At 44.7% G+C, this 16007-nt stretch overlaps 1 protein-coding gene across 1 annotated transcript in view; it reads right to left on the bottom strand.

The window, feature by feature from the left end:
- Positions 1-16007, bottom strand: part of LOC117369376 (probable cytosolic oligopeptidase A) — a 69576-nt gene that overhangs the window by 19484 nt on the left and 34085 nt on the right. Inside the window, exons 9-10 of the mRNA XM_033963859.1 lie at positions 15242-15366; positions 4194-4311 (exon numbers count right to left, since the gene is read on the bottom strand). Of these exons, the coding sequence (XP_033819750.1) occupies positions 4194-4311; positions 15242-15366 (243 nt within the window). The remainder of the gene's footprint in view (positions 1-4193; positions 4312-15241; positions 15367-16007) is intronic.

The raw sequence follows: 16007 nt of genomic DNA, 5'->3' as shown, positions 1-16007 counted from the left end.
CTTAAAAAAAAAACAAACAGGTGCCGGTAATGTAGGCCCTTGAAACTCTGGCCTACATTACTGGAGCCTACGTTTTTTTCTTAGGTGCCGGTAGCCGCGATTCTGGCGCCTGAGTCTGATGGACACGCACCTAGAGAATGACATGGACAAATTTGTCCTCGTCTTCGCAGAGGAACTCAATTTCCCCGCCCCCATCCCCGTGAGTTTTGCCTCATTCTCGTAAGCTCCACCTTAACCGCACAAGTTTCCAAGTTTCTTTACTTTTGATATACTGTTTATCATACAGGTGTCTAAATGGTTAACAATAAAACATAGTTTAAAAAATTAAAATCATGTCTAAACTAAAAAGGAGGGAAGCCTTGAACACTTATGATTTTAAAGTGTTTGAGGCTTGTGCAGATGAGGGCGGAGCTTGCAGGAATGGGGCAGGGACAGGAAAAGAATTCGCCGGGACGGGAAAAATTTGTCCCCGTGTCACCATCTACTTGGGAGAACAGTATCAAAAATTGAATAAATAAATAGTGTGAAGAGTGATAGAATTTGAATTAGAGAACTGCATAGGAATGGGGATTGTGGGAATCCCACAGAACCTCCAGGTATGGAAGAAGTTCCACAGGATTCTCACAGAAGTGTAGCCAAATCCTCTGGTGATTCCAGAATGAGGCTTGGAATGCATTGAGAAAGAGAGAGAGAGAGAGAGAGAGAGAGAGAGAGAGAGAGAGAGGGGGGGGGGCACTTGGAACATCAGAATGAGGCTTGGAATGTCCAAAGAGGCAATTGGAACACCAGACTAAGGCTTAGAACACTCATTGGTGTAATAGTGAATGGCATCCTAAAAAATCCAAGGGAGGCTCTTGAAATTGGGAGGAAACAGGGCTGGGAGCAAGCAAATAACAGCATCAACTCCTGCAGGTATGGGTGGGGGATCCTGGAGATTAATTGGGGGGCTGGCATGTATTTTAGTGAGTATGTGTGGGTAGGGGTTAGACTATATTAGGAAAGGACAGGGATGGGTGACATTTCAATCCTTGTGCAACTGTAATTTGAATCATGCTTACTTGGTTTTCAGCCCAGTGCTTTAACCAACAGGCTACTCCATCACTCAAGGGCAAGAGCAGAGAGTTAAAAAGTGACAAATATTTCAGAATAGAAGCAAATGACAGCTCATAGCACTATAGCTGGAAACCCCCAAAGGAAAAGGAGGAAAATGTTGGGCCAAGACGAGAAGAGAGTTCTTACATGGAGTGACTGCAGTACAGCAGTTTGTCACTCTGATACACGGCATAATCTATGCTGCCTGATTTTATTATCACTCAGCTTTTTATTTTTAATGCAGGTCAATTAAAATGCATTATTTTTAATGCAGGTCAATAAAGCCTAAACATAATGAGGACAGTTTTCAAAGAGATTTACTTGGGTAAACTGACCTTGGGCTGAAAATCACAGTCCCTTTAGCAGCTTCTCAGTGTGCCTATGTTTAATGATGGGGAATATGAGTTGCTCTAGTGGTCAGACCAGGGTCCATTAAGCCCAGTATCCAATCCAGGTCACAAGCATCTGGCAGAGTCCATAAAATTGGCAAGATTCCATGCCACAGGGATTGGCACATGCTTTCCCAGGTCTGCTTTAATAATGGTCTATAAACTTTTAGGATGTTATGTGGAGAATAAATTTTACATTGGAGTTTTGAACCTCTATTCTGATCTACTGTTATTTTGTACTATAGACTTTTCCTCCAGGATTCAATAGGAGGAAATATTTTTTTCACTCATAGAAGAGTTAAGCTCTGGAATGCATTGCCAGAGGATGTGGTAAGAGTGGTTAACATGGCTGGTTTAAAAAAAAAAAAAAAAGGTTTAGACAAGTTCTTGGAGGAAAAATCCATAGTCTGCTATTGAGACAGACACGGGGGAAGCCACTGCTTGCCCTAGATCGATAGCATGGAATGTTGCTACTATTTGGGTTTTTGCCAGGTACTTGTGACCTGAATTAGCCACCTTGAAGACAGGATACTGGGCTAGATGGACCCGATATGGCTATTCTTATGAATTTATCCAAATCTTTTTAAAACTCAGCTACATTAACTGTGTTTACCTCTTGCTCTGGCAAAGAGTTCCAGAGTTTAACTATTTAAGTGAATAAATATTTTCTCCTATTTGTTTAAATGTGCTACTATGTTACTTCATGGAGCATTCCCCTAGTCCTTATATTTTTTTCATAGATTAAACAATTGATTCCCCTTTCTTTGTTCCAGTTCATTCAGGACTTTATAGGCCTCAGTCATATCCCCTTCACCTGCCCCCCCGCTCCCCCCCCCCCCCCCGCCATCTCTTCTCCAAGTTGAAGATTCTTAACTATATTTTAAGTTTCTTGGACTTCTTGGTCTTCCTTCTCCTTAATCATTTTGGCTGCCCTTGAAGTGAGGGGGCCAAGAATGGACAGAATAGGTACAAAGTACAGTCTTGAATATTGAAAGGAAAACCCTGTGTGGAGTTTCTAGGGATGTACACGGGACAGTTTCAATTTCTATGGACTTCCCCCCCCCCCCACCCCACCCCAATTCTGAGACTTTTTCAGTTCATTTCACAAAATTTGTTTTAGAAAAAAAAGATTAATTTCTGTTAGAATGTTGTGGTTTTTTTTACATATGCTAATAATCTTATTACGCATTACTCAGATTAATGTGCATCAAATCAATTTAGTTCTAATGAATACAAAGTTCTAGGATCTTCCGTATGAAAGACGGAGCTATAGTACAGATTACCCAGGCAATCTCATCATTGTCCTTAATACACAGTTTCCGTTAGATGGTTCAGGTGACGGGAACACGGAATGATCAAAAACAGACATTTCATTGAAGGATTCATTCTTTTTAGGGTTTTAATTAGAGAATGACAGGGGGACAACTAAATTTCCCTGTCTCGTCCCCGTGAGCTTTGTCGCTGTCGCTACCCTATTCCTGCAAACTCTGCCTTAACCACAAAAGCCTCGAACACGTATGATTTTAAACTGTCTGAGGCTTGTGCAGATGAGGACCGAGCTTGCAGGAACGAGGCAGGGACACGAAAAGAACTTGCCGGGACGGGAAAATGAGATCCTGCTGGGAAGGGGGAAAAATCTGTCCCCATGTCATTCTCTACATGGGAGAACAGTAGGGAAAATTGACTAAATAAATACACTTCTCCCTCGTTACTCCGTGGGGGATAGGGGCAGGGCCGGACCACGAATGGCGAAAAAATCACGAATCTTCGGCTCTGACCCACCCCTGCCTCCCTTCTGCCTTCGCCTGGCATCCCGGCCTTACCTGGTGGTCTAGCTGGTTTTTGGGGCAGGAGCGATCTTCCTACGCTCCTGCCCCGTGCAGATAGCCATTAAGAAATGGCTGTGGGGAGTTCCCGCAGTCTCTCGAGAGACTACGGGAACTCCCCACAGCCATTTCCTAATGGCTATCTGCACGGGGCAGGAGTGTAGGAAGATTGCTCCTGCCCCGAAAACCAACTAGAACACCAGGTAAGGCCAGGATGCCGGGGGGAAGACAAAAATATGGGGGAGGGGGGTTTCCCTCCTCTCCCCCCCAAAAAAAATCGCGATTATGTGAAATCGCGAGTAGGGAAACCGCGAATGGGGAGGGGGAAGTGTAGTGTGAAAAGTTTCAGCCGCTGATAACCAGAGCTGGTATTGTGACATCATAACGCCTCATTCCACCAATAAGAGCCAACCTCATCAGTGATGTCACAATGGCTTCATTGTTCTTTACTCAGCTCACTTTTACTACATTTTGATTTCTAGAGTGGTGCAGTGTAGAGAATGACATGGAGACAAAATTTTTCTCCGTCCCTGCAAGAACTCAATTTCTCCATCCCGTCCCCACAAGTTTTGTCGCTGTCCCTGTCCCATTCCTGTAAGCTCTGCCGTAACCGCACAAGCCTCAAGCACTTATGATTTTAAAGTGTTTGATGCTTGTGCAGATGAGGACGGAGTTTGCAGGGGTGGGGCGGGGACAGGAAAAGAACTCGCGGGGTGGGACGGGAAAATGAATTCCCGCGGGGACGGAGAAAACTTTGTCCCCTTGTCATTCTCTAGTTTTAATCACTTAGGGTGAATCTGCCCCACGTTTGACCACTGGAAAGTAGAACAGAGACCTGTAAAGAAGGTGTTAAACATAGCTTGTCTATCTGTGGCCACACATTTACCTGAACAGAGATTCATACTGCCTCTCCATCCAGAAAGCAATGTCCCAGTTCTCCAGGTTCCCTTCGTGCCCATGCTGTTGGGCAAAGTCCTGCAATGACTGAAGTTCTGCTTGTACAGCTGAAAAGTAAATCCACGATAGCATATGACTTCAACACAAAACAGAGGAGGGCTCGGAGGGAGAAAAGATCCCAAATTTAGGTATCTTATTGAGTCTAATGTGAATAAGTATGCTGCAGGTCCCGGGTGGATTGTTTTGGGAACTCCAGCTACCTAGAGCGTATTATTAAAGTATTCTTCCTTACCCTCCACCCCCCCCCTTTATAAACTGTAGTGCGGTTTGTAGCGCCAGTCGTGGCGGTAACACCTCAGACAATCATAAAATTCCTATGAGTGTCGGAGCTGTTGCTGCCGTTTTCAGGAGAAAACTCTTCGCCAAGCTACTATCTATAGCAGTGGTTCCCAACCCTGTCCTGGAGGAACACCAGGCCAATCGGGTTTTCAGGCTAGCCCTAATGAATATGCATGAAGCAAATTTGCATGCCTATCACTTCCATCATATACAAATCTCTCTCATGCATATTCATTAGGGCTATCCCCAAAACCCGATTGGTTGGTGATCCTCTAGGACAGTGGTTCCCAACCCTGTCCTGGAGGAACACCAGGCCAATCGGGTTTTCAGGCTAGCCCTAATGAATATGCATGAAGCAAATTTGCATGCCTCTCACTTCCATCATATGCAAATCTCTCTCATGCATATTCATTAGGGCTATCCCCAAAACCCGATTGGTTGGTGATCCTCTAGGACAGTGGTTCCCAACCCTGTCCTGGAGGAACACCAGGCCAATCGGGTTTTCAGGCTAGCCCTAATGAATATGCATGAAGCAAATTTGCATGCCTATCACTTCCATCATATGCAAATCTCTCTCATGCATATTCATTAGGGCTATCCCCAAAACCCGATTGGTTGGTGATCCTCTAGGACAGTGGTTCCCAACCCTGTCCTGGAGGAACACCAGGCCAATCGGGTTTTCAGGCTAGCCCTAATGAATATGCATGAAGCAAATTTGCATGCCTCTCACTTCCATCATATGCAAATCTCTCTCATGCATATTCATTAGGGCTATCCCCAAAACCCGATTGGTTGGTGATCCTCTAGGACAGTGGTTCCCAACCCTGTCCTGGAGGAACACCAGGCCAATCGGGTTTTCAGGCTAGCCCTAATGAATATGCATGAAGCAAATTTGCATGCCTATCACTTCCATCATATGCAAATCTCTCTCATGCATATTCATTAGGGCTATCCCCAAAACCCGATTGGTTGGTGATCCTCTAGGACAGTGGTTCCCAACCCTGTCCTGGAGGAACACCAGGCCAATCGGGTTTTCAGGCTAGCCCTAATGAATATGCATGAAGCAAATTTGCATGCCTATCACTTCCATCATATGCAAATCTCTCTCATGCATATTCATTAGGGCTATCCCCAAAACCCGATTGGTTGGTGGTCCTCTAGGACAGTGGTTCCCAACCCTATCCTGGAGGAACACCAGGCCAATTGGGTTTTCAGGCTAGCCCTAATGAATATGCATGAAGCAAATTTGCATGCCTCTCACTTCCATCATATGCAAATCTCTCTCATGCATATTCATTAGGGCTATCCCCAAAACCCGATTGGTTGGTGGTCCTCTAGGACAGTGGTTCCCAACCCTGTCCTGGAGGAACACCAGGCCAATCGGGTTTTCAGGCTAGCCCTAATGAATATGCATGAAGCAAATTTGCATGCCTCTCACTTCCATCATATGCAAATCTCTCTCATGCATATTCATTAGGGCAGTGGTTCCCAACCCTGTCCTGGAGGAACACCAGGCCAATCGGGTTTTCAGACTAGCCCTAATGAATATGCATGAAGCAAATTTGCATGCCTCTCACTTCCATCATATGCAAATCTCTCTCATGCATATTCATTAGGGCTAGCCTGAAAACCCGATTGGCCTGGTGTTCCTCCAGGACAGGGTTGGGAACCACTGCTCTATAGAATACAGAATTAGGGTTATGAAAGAGTTTGCACACCCTGGGGCCTGATGGCGTCTATGTTACGCACCGCTAGTCACCCTAATCGCGGATACCTAGTGGCGCCTAACTTAACCCCCCCCCCGCCACCCCTTTTACAAAACCGTAGTGCGGTTTCTAGCATTGGCTGCTGTCAGAACTGTTATCGCCATGGCTGGCAGTAAAAACAACGCTATGATTTTGTAAAAGGAGGAGGTTTAATTGGTTTTTAATGTGGTTTTTTTTTTTTAATGCAATTGACCACATCGTTAAAAACCCATTCAAAGCAATTATTTTAATTGTTAATTTAGGTTGCGTGCGGATATTAGCGAGACCTAAGTCGAGATGCCCTGCAACGCCTACCTGAAAAGTTAGGCATGGTTTGGAGTGGAGAATAAGACGCGGTAGACGTAGGCATTGCTAAGTAAACCTAATATACCAGTGACGCCTGCAAGTTAGGCACCGTTTAAGGAATAGGGCCCCCTCTGCTGTACTAGGGAGGCGGTGCTTCCCGCTTAGGGAAGAGTGAGTGAGTCAGTCTAGTTCAGCAAGCTCAGCATTACATTAAAATATATTTCTAGACCGCAATACCTTCCAGGTCGATGAGGTTTACATCATCCAGAGATTGTACATCACAGTGAAAAACAAGAGAAATATCCAGGGCAGGATTAATTCGTCGAGGGCCCCTAGGCACACAAGTACACTGAGCCCCCTCCCCCACTTTACTTAATACATATCGCGGCGGCGTTGTGGGGGGGGGGGTTTGGGGGGTTGTAACCCCCCACATTTTAGTGAAAACGTAACTTTTTCCCTAAAAACAGGGAAAAAGTTAAGTTTTCAGTAAAATGTGGGGGGTTATAACCCCCTAAACCCCCCACAACGCCCCCACAACGCGGCGCAATCTGTATTAAGTAAAGAACCCCCCCACCCCCCGTTGTAGCCCCTAAAAACAGTCTTTTTCTTCGGCGCGCACCTCCGCACTGCGCTCAGTTGTCTGCTCGCGCCTTTGTCCCGGCGCGCTTTTGACCTGACACCGATCCAAATTAGTATTCATTTAAAAAATGATTCCTGTAAAGTTCTACCTGATCTGGAGACATTAAAGAAATACAAAGAAAATAAAAAAAAATCTTCACAGCGTATCTTCAGTTTCCTCGCCATCTTTAAAGCAGGGGAAGCAAGAAATGTTAAAAAAAAAACCCAACATTACATATGAATGCCATCTGGTCTGACCATCTGCACTTAGGGCTCCTTTCACTAAGCTGCGCTAGCGTTTTTAGCGCACGCAGGAAATTACCGCGCGCTACTCTTCTAGAACTAACGCCAGCTCAATGCTGGCCTTAAGGTCTAGAGTGCGCGCTTTTCTGCGCGTTAAAGCCCTGACGTAGCTTAGTAAAAGGAGCCGCTAGTGATCTGAGAACTTTATATTACATTTCTATCCCCCAGAGCATTAGGTAAATAGACCTCTTGAAATTAAAAATTCCTTCTTCTCAGAAGCAAAATTGGATTGCCTAGTTTCATTAAGAGATTGCGGCCCTTTTTTAGTAAGGTGCGCTAATCGAGCGGGTAAATTTAGATGCCTAAAATACGAGTAGCGTTGTGGGTGGAGCTAAGTTGGAGGAAGAAAAGGAGAAAGTGAGCTTTTCAGCAAAAGCTGCCCTACTTGGCCAGCCAAACCAGTGCAGAGATAACTGGCTTAAATTTAGCCAGTAGACGTCTGGGAAAACCTGGACATGTCCTCTTCTTAGAGGACTGTGTGGGTGCCCGGAATGTTCTTTCCAAAACCCAGTAGTTTGTCTACTAAGATCTGGAAAGCCCTGACCTTCCGGTCACATCTGGAGGGCTCCTATGCATCCGCCCAGGTCAGAAAAAGAACACGAGGCTTTGTGGGGGGGGGGGGGAGGGGCGAGGCGGGACTGGAGGTAGAATGGGGCAGGGCCAGAAACAGAATGGGGCGGAGCTTGGCCTGAACAAGGCAGGGCTGAGGGCGGGGCCATGTGTCCTGATCTCAGAAAAGTCTACCATAACATCCCCTTAATCCTCCTCCCATCCACTCAGTGCTTTATAAAACTGTCTCCTCAATCCACCTTCCCACTTCCTAATGTTCAAAAACATAAGATCCTCAGTTTCTCTTCTCTAAAAATATGAAGGCCACTGATGTAAAATGCAAATAAATCCTCCAGCCCCCCTCCCACTCCCCAAAATTTCCTAATGCCGAGCCGGCAGGAGGACACAGATCTCCTTTCTACAAGGCCAGCATCCAGTGCTATTCTGACAATGCCTGAGATCCCTTATTTAAAATCAGTAGTTGGAAGGGGGAACAGTAAAGCCTATTCTTTTAAAAGTCAAAAGGGTTGGAGGGGAATTCCAGGGCTGATAAAGGCACGTCCAGTTAGGCGATGCTGTTAACCGGATACATGCAAGCCAGAGGGATATATTTCCTCTGGCTGTCTCGGCAATATCCAGACAGTTCAGGCTGCTCCATGGATGGAGGCAGATGTTACCTGGTTACCAGCGACATTCAGACCACTAACCAGAATGCTACCAGGATAAAGTTAGGCCAGCAAAATGGCTATCATAACATTATCCAGATTAGTTATGCAGTTAGGGGTCTGAGTATTGCCGCTAACCAGACACCATCACCGCTCACACTGATTCCAGATATCCAGCACTGACTGGTATGTGGAAACCAGCATTGAATATCTCAAAGGTTTTTTTTTTTATCCATGGCAGATGACATTTAAAAAAAAAGGCTGACCACTGTGGGCTCAATATTAACCTCCTCTATTTTTTGCGATACATGTCATTTTTTTCCCATTAGCATTAGCTAGCTAAGTTCAGGTTGCCAAGATCATTTTCAGGCCAAACCCTAGCTGGCCAGGTTCAGCTGAAAATCACCTTAACTTACCCAATCAAAATTTAACCAAATAAGTGGGGAAGTTATCAATGTGGGCTGCCATTAAGACATGTTAATTTTACTGTTAACACCAGTTATTAGTAACTAGGTCTCATTGCATAACATGGGTCCCTTACTAAAACAGCACGAGTTAGGGGTACAATAACATGTCATAGAAACATAGAAAGATGACGGCAGATAAGGGCCATATAGCCCATCAAGTCTGCCCACACTATTTACCCACCCTTTTAAGTCTTCTGACCCCTTAAGTATAATTGTAATTATACTGTCACTCTACTGACCCGCTCATTCAAGTCCTAGTGACCCTATCCCTTGGCATGACCTCGTAGGGATCCCACATGGGTATCCCATTTGTTCTTGAAGTCTGGGATGCTGCGTGCCTCGACCACCTGCACTGGAAGCTTGTTCCAATGCTCGATCACTCTCTCCTTGAAGAAGTACTTCCTGGCGTCTCCACGAAACTTCCCTCCCCTGAGTTTGAGCGGATGTCCTCTTGTGGTCGAGGGTCCCCTGAGAAGAAAGATATCATCTTCCACCTCGACCCGTCCCGTGATGTACTTAAATGTCTCAACCATGTCTCCCCTCTCCCTACGCTCTTCAAGAGTGTAGAGCTGCAATTTGCTCAGTCTTTCCTCGTACGGGAGACCCTTTAGCCCCGAGACCATCCTGGTGGCCATCCGCTGAACCGACTCAATTCTGAGCACATCCTTACGGTAATGTGGCCTCCAGAATTGCACACAGTACTCCAGATGAGGTCTCACCATGGCTCTGTACAATGGCATCATGACTTCAGGTTTCCTGTTGACGAAGCTTCTCTTGATACAACCTATCATCTGCCGTGCTTTAGATGAAGCCTTCTCCACTTGAGTGGCTGCTTTCATGTCAGCACTGATGATTACTCCTAAGTCTCGTTCTGCTGTAGTCCTGGTTAAAGTTTCTCCATTCAGGGTGTAAGTTCTGCAAGGATTTCCGTTACCGAGATGCATGACCTTACATTTCTTGGCGTTAAAGCCCAGCTGCCATATCAAGGACCAACTTTCTAAAGTACGCAGGTCTTGCTCCATAGCATCCTGTAGATTATAGCCGTTTACTATATTGCATAGTTTGGCGTCATCCGCGAATAAGGTTACTTTGCCTTGAAGCCCTTGAGTCAGATCCCCAATGAATATGTTGAAGAGGAGTGGGCCCAGGACCGAACCCTGTGGCACTCCGCTAGTCACCTCCGACATTTTAGAGAGGGTACCGTTAACTACCACCCTCTGAAGTCTGCCATTAAGCCAATCTTTAACCCATGTCTTGATGGCTAGGTTGATAACTTTCCCCCTTGGTGTGAAGAGTTTCAGTGTCTGGAATCCAGAGCTGAGATTGTGATGTCATAATGCCTCATTCCACCAACAAGAGCCAACCTCATCAGTGATGTCACAATGGCTGGATTATCTTATCCTTGGCTCGCTTTTAGTACATATGGCAGTGATTTTGATTTCTAGAGACATTTCTCTTTTCATTAATTAAGGAGGTGAGTTATCAGCATGGACTATCATTAAGACGTGTTGGGCTAGATTCTATAAGCACTTGCAAAACAGCACCTACCACATGTCAATTGAAGTTAGGTGCTTTTTGGAGAATCATAAGAATAAGAACATAAGAATAGCATTATTGGTTAGACCAAAGGTCCAAGTAGCTAGCCCAGTATCCCATCTTCATGGTGACCAATCCAGGACACAAGTACCTGGCAGATACCCAAATACTGTGTTTCCCTGAAAATAAGACAGTGTCTTATATTAATTTGGGGACCAAAAAACACATTAGGGCTTATTTTTGGGGGCTGTGTTATTTTTTTTTTCATGTACAACAATCATCTCTCCCTTCCTCTCCTCCACCCCAATTCTTCCTCTTTCCTTTCTTCCCTCCACCATGTGCAGCATCTTTCCTCCCCTCTCACCCATCCCCCTGCGCAGCAGAACCCCACCACCCTTCCCACCGTGAGACTGACATACCATACCTCCGAGGCCTCCAAAAACAGCAGCGGCAGCAGTGCTCTGAACGGTTTGCTTCGCCACCATCCCTGCCGGAGCCTTCCTTCTGCCACATCACTAATGACACCCAGATCCTTTTCTTGGGCGCTCAGCCCCAAGGTGGACCCTAGCATCTGGTAACTGTGATTTGAGTTATTCTTCCCAATTTGCATCACTTTGCATTTGTCCACATTAAATTTCATCTCCCATTTGGATGCCCAGTCTTCCAATTTCCTAAGGTCTGCCTGCAATTTTTCACAATCGGCATACGTTTTAACAACTTTGAACATTTTTGTGTCATCTGCAAATTTACCCCACCCCCTTTTACTAAGCCACGGTAGAGGTTTCTACCATGGCCCAGAATGCTAAATACTCCAACGCTTTGAGTGTCGGACCAGTATCAGAGCATTTAGCGTTCCAGGCTGTGTTGGAAACTTCTACCGTAGCATAATAAAGAGGGAGGGTGGTTAATCACTTCACTCATCATTCCAATTTCCAGATCATTTATAAATAAGTTAAATAGAACCAGTCCCAGAACATATCTCTGTGGCACTCCACTGTTTACCTCCTCCATTGAGAAAAATGGTCATTTAACCCTACCCTCTTTTTTTTCAATTTGATAACCAATTCCTAATCCACAGCTGAACATTGCCTCCTATCCCATAACTCTTTAATTTTCTCAGGAGCCTCTCATGAGGGACTTTGTCAAAAAGCTTTCTGAAAATCTAGATGCACTATATCAACTATATTGGTGAGGCAAGACCTCCCTTGGCTGAACACATGCTGCCTTTGACCCATTAAATCATGTTTGTCTACGTGTTCCACAATTTTATTTTTTTATAATTGTTTTCACTATTTTGCCCGGCACTGAAGTCAGGCTTACCGGTCTGTAATTTCTCGGATCTCCCCTGGAACCCTTTATAAAAATCGGTATAACATTGGCCATCCTCCAATCTTCAGGTACTACAAACTAACAGCAGATCAGTAATTTCATGCTTGAGTTCTTTCAGTACCCTGGGATGCATACCATCTGGTCCAGGTGATTTATTACTTTTTAACTTGTCAATTTGACTTAGTATGTCTTCCAGGTTCACCGAGATTTCTTTCAGTTCCTCTGCATCATCACCCTTGAAAACCATTTCCGCATCGGGTAGATGTCTTACATCTTCTTCCGTAAAGACCAAAGCAAAGAATTCATTCAACCTTTCTGTTATGGCTTTATCCTTCCTGAGCGCCCCTATTGCTTGGCAGTGTCTAAATCAACTTAGTCAGTGGTAGGCGTCACAATATTTGGTGTTGGTACATTAAGTGAGGGTTTTCTTGGCCTAATATACTAGCGTCTAACTCACTCCATGCCCAAACTCTGCCCCTAACCATGCTTCCTTGACACATAGGCACCTTGGTGTAGACATCTACTGTGAGATGGTAGGCATCTACTGGCTAATTAATTTTTTCAATCTGCTTATAATGGTGCTTTCAATTAACAGCGCTGATTAAGCCAATTAAAAAATTTAGGTGCCTAGATTGTCATCCATCACTGATTTAGGCGTCTAACTTCAGGCGCCATTTATAGAATCAGGGCTGTTATGTTACTGTTAACTCTAGATCGGTGGTCTCAAACTCGCAGCCCGCCAGGTACTATTTTGAGGCCCTCGGTATTACAAAGAATAATTCTTTATGGAAAACTTGTATCTTAAGAATCCGGCAGTTGCGTTCTGGAACGTTGCCCGCTTCACTGCTGTAACCTCATGCCAGCGCTTTCCGGCGTCGGTACGTGATGTCCTCTCCACGCCACCTCACAATCATGGATCGACGCAGGAAAGCGCTGGCGTGAGGTTACAGCAGGGAGGCGGGCAACGTTCCAGAATGTAAGGTAACCATTGGAGGCAGGGCAGCTTGTGCGTGTGTCTGGTGCTGGAGGAGGTGAGAGCTGAAGGGGGTTGCGGACGCGACCGCCGGCCACTTAAGGCACAAGTTTTCCATAAAGAATCATTCTTTATAATACCGAGGGCCTCGACATAGTTGGTCCAAAATCTTCTCTCTTGCAGTTGATACTTTGATAGTTTTTCACTTTCTGCATGTTGCAATGCTTTCAGCTGTGACTAGCTGAAATTATCAGAAGCAATTAATTGCTTTTGATAATTTCAGATTTCAGATAATCCACATTTTGAATTTATAGGTACTTACCTCATGCAAAGTTGTCATTTCTTTAATAAGAGATTAACTATTTTTTCTGCGGCCCTCCAAGTACCTACAAATCCAAACTGTGGCCCTGCAAAGGGTTTGAGTTGGAGACCACTGGCCTATAGGAAGAGGAGATGCAAATGTTAAGAGCCTTAGCCAATAGGGAGAGAAGGAGATAGTGGATGCTGTGGATTGGTCATTTGGCCTTTATCTGCCATCATGTTAGTATGTTTCCATAACCATAAAGTTCTATGACATCACAATGCAGGTGTAAAGAGCCTTAGCCTATAGCAGTGGTCTCAAACTCGCAGCCTGCCAGGTACTAATTTGAGGCCCTCAGTATGTTTATCATAATCACAAAAGTAAAATAAAACAGTTTCTTGATCATATATCTCTTTAGCTATAAATGACAATATTATTATTAAGATTTAGCCAAAAGGAAAGATTTATAACTATAAAGAGTTTTACCTCATGCAAAATTGTCATTTCTTTAACAAGACATTAACTATTTTTTCTGAGGCCCTCCAAGTACCGACAAATCCCAAATGTGGCCCTGCAAAGGGTTTGAGTTGGAAACCACTGGTTTAGGTATTAGTAATTAGGTCTGATTGCATAAGTTGGACCTGTGCTAAAATAGTACAAGTTAGCAGTAAAATAAAACATCTTAATTAGCATTACAGACGTCTGAATTTACTCGGGTGTGTCCTCTTTTTAGAGGACATGTCTGGGTGTCCGGACGGCTTTTCAAAACCTGGTACTTTGTCCGGGTTTTGAAAAGCTTCCAGCTCGGGATCGCGTTGGCGGGGCATCTGCGCATGTGTGGATGCAACGCGGTGATGTCACATGCATGCGCACATGCGTGTGATGTCATTGTGTCGCACTAGAGAATAACACGGGGACAAATTTGTCCCTGTTCCCGGAGGAACTCAATTTCCCTGTCCCTGTCCTTGCCCCATTCCTATAAGCTCTGCCTTAACCGCACAAGCCTCGAACACTTATGATTTTAAAGCGTTTGAGGCTTGTGAAGATGAGGACGGAGCTTAGGCATTGGTGGAATGAGGCATTATGACATCACAATCTGAGCTCTAGAATGTTGCTACTTAGGATTTTAAAGTGTTTGAGGCTTGTGCAGATGAGGACGGAGCTTAGGCATTGGTGGAATGAGGCATTATGACATCACAATCTGAGCTCTAGAATGTTGCTACTTAGGATTTGAAAGTGTTTGAGGCTTGTGCAGATGAGGACGGAGCTTAGGCATTGGTGGAATGAGGCATTATGACATCACAATCTGAGCTCTAGAATGTTGCTACTTAGGATTTGAAAGTGTTTGAGGCTTGTGCAGATGAGGACGGAGCTTAGACATTGGTGGAATGAGGCATTATGATATCACAATCTGAGCTCTGGAATGTTGCTACTTAGGATTTGAAAGTGTTTGAGGCTTATGAATATGAGGACGGAGCTTTAAGGAATGGGGCAGGGACAGGAAAAGAACCCAAAGGGACGGGACGGGACAGGAAACAGAGTTCCTGCAGGGACGGGGAAAAATTTGTCCCCGTGTCATTCTCTACATCACATGCACAGATGTCCTCCCGATGCGGCTCCGAGCAAGAGAACAGGTTGATGGAGGTGGGGTGAGGCTGGGGCGGGGCTGGGTAGAACTAGGCAGGCCTGGGGAGGGCGGGGCCTTGGGTCCAGATTTTACAATAGTAAAATCTGGTAACTCTAATCTTAATGGTAGCCCACATTGATAACTAGGCCCCTAAGTCAGGCGCTTGGGTTCTTTAGAAAAGTAAGTCCTATTGCTCCTATCATTATTATTATTTAGTTCCATCCATCCAATTTCTTTACATTATATTCCCTGAAACTGTTAAAAGATGTAGATGCTCACCAGGGTAGCTCTTATTGCGAAGGAAATTTAGAAAGTTCCAAACTGTATCCACCTGTTGTACCATTTTGGATGACAAAGAAAGATGTGCATAGGTTTCATAACCCAGAATTTTAGCCTTTTCCTGTCTGTGAGAAATAAACAGATGTAAATAACAAAAAGGCTCATAGATATTCAAATCATGTTTCATACCTGTAACTTGTGTTCTCTGTGGACAGCAAGATTATTCAGCCACGGTGATGGTGATGTTATTGCATGATGTGTGCCAAAGCTTACAATCCTAAAGAATGCAGTGCCTTTATCTGCCGTCATGTTTCTAAGTCATTCCGTGCCCAAACTCTGACCCTAACCATGCCTAGTTTTGGGGTAGGCGCCTGCCAAAAAAGGTGTCACCTTATTTCCTTTGGTTTTTTATTTATTTCTTTATACTACCTGTGTGGAACTTAAATTCATCATTTTTAATTGGTTTTAAATTGGCTTTTTATAGCATTTTCAATTAGGTAGCAAAGAAAATGCAGGCGGGTAATTCTGCCCTCTGTATTAGATGCATGGTTTATTCTGCCAGACGTGGACTTCATATATAGTACAGGTAGTGATGCCCTTATTTTCAAAAGTCAGCTTTAGAACACAGTTCTGTTTCTAAGGAGTGAAAATGACGACTAAACTAGGAGAGGAGCATGTTAAAATGGGATCACACAGAAAGGAAAGACACAGGGACAGGGGCAGGGAGAGAGACAGAAAGACAGACAGACAGACAAAGGGGGCCAGG

This window comes from Geotrypetes seraphini, chromosome 11 (assembly GCF_902459505.1).
Source record: "Geotrypetes seraphini chromosome 11, aGeoSer1.1, whole genome shotgun sequence".
Classification (NCBI taxonomy): Eukaryota; Metazoa; Chordata; class Amphibia; order Gymnophiona; family Dermophiidae; genus Geotrypetes; species Geotrypetes seraphini.
Note: the sequence above shows the minus strand (reverse complement) of the source record. Positions and strands in the feature narration are given on the sequence as shown.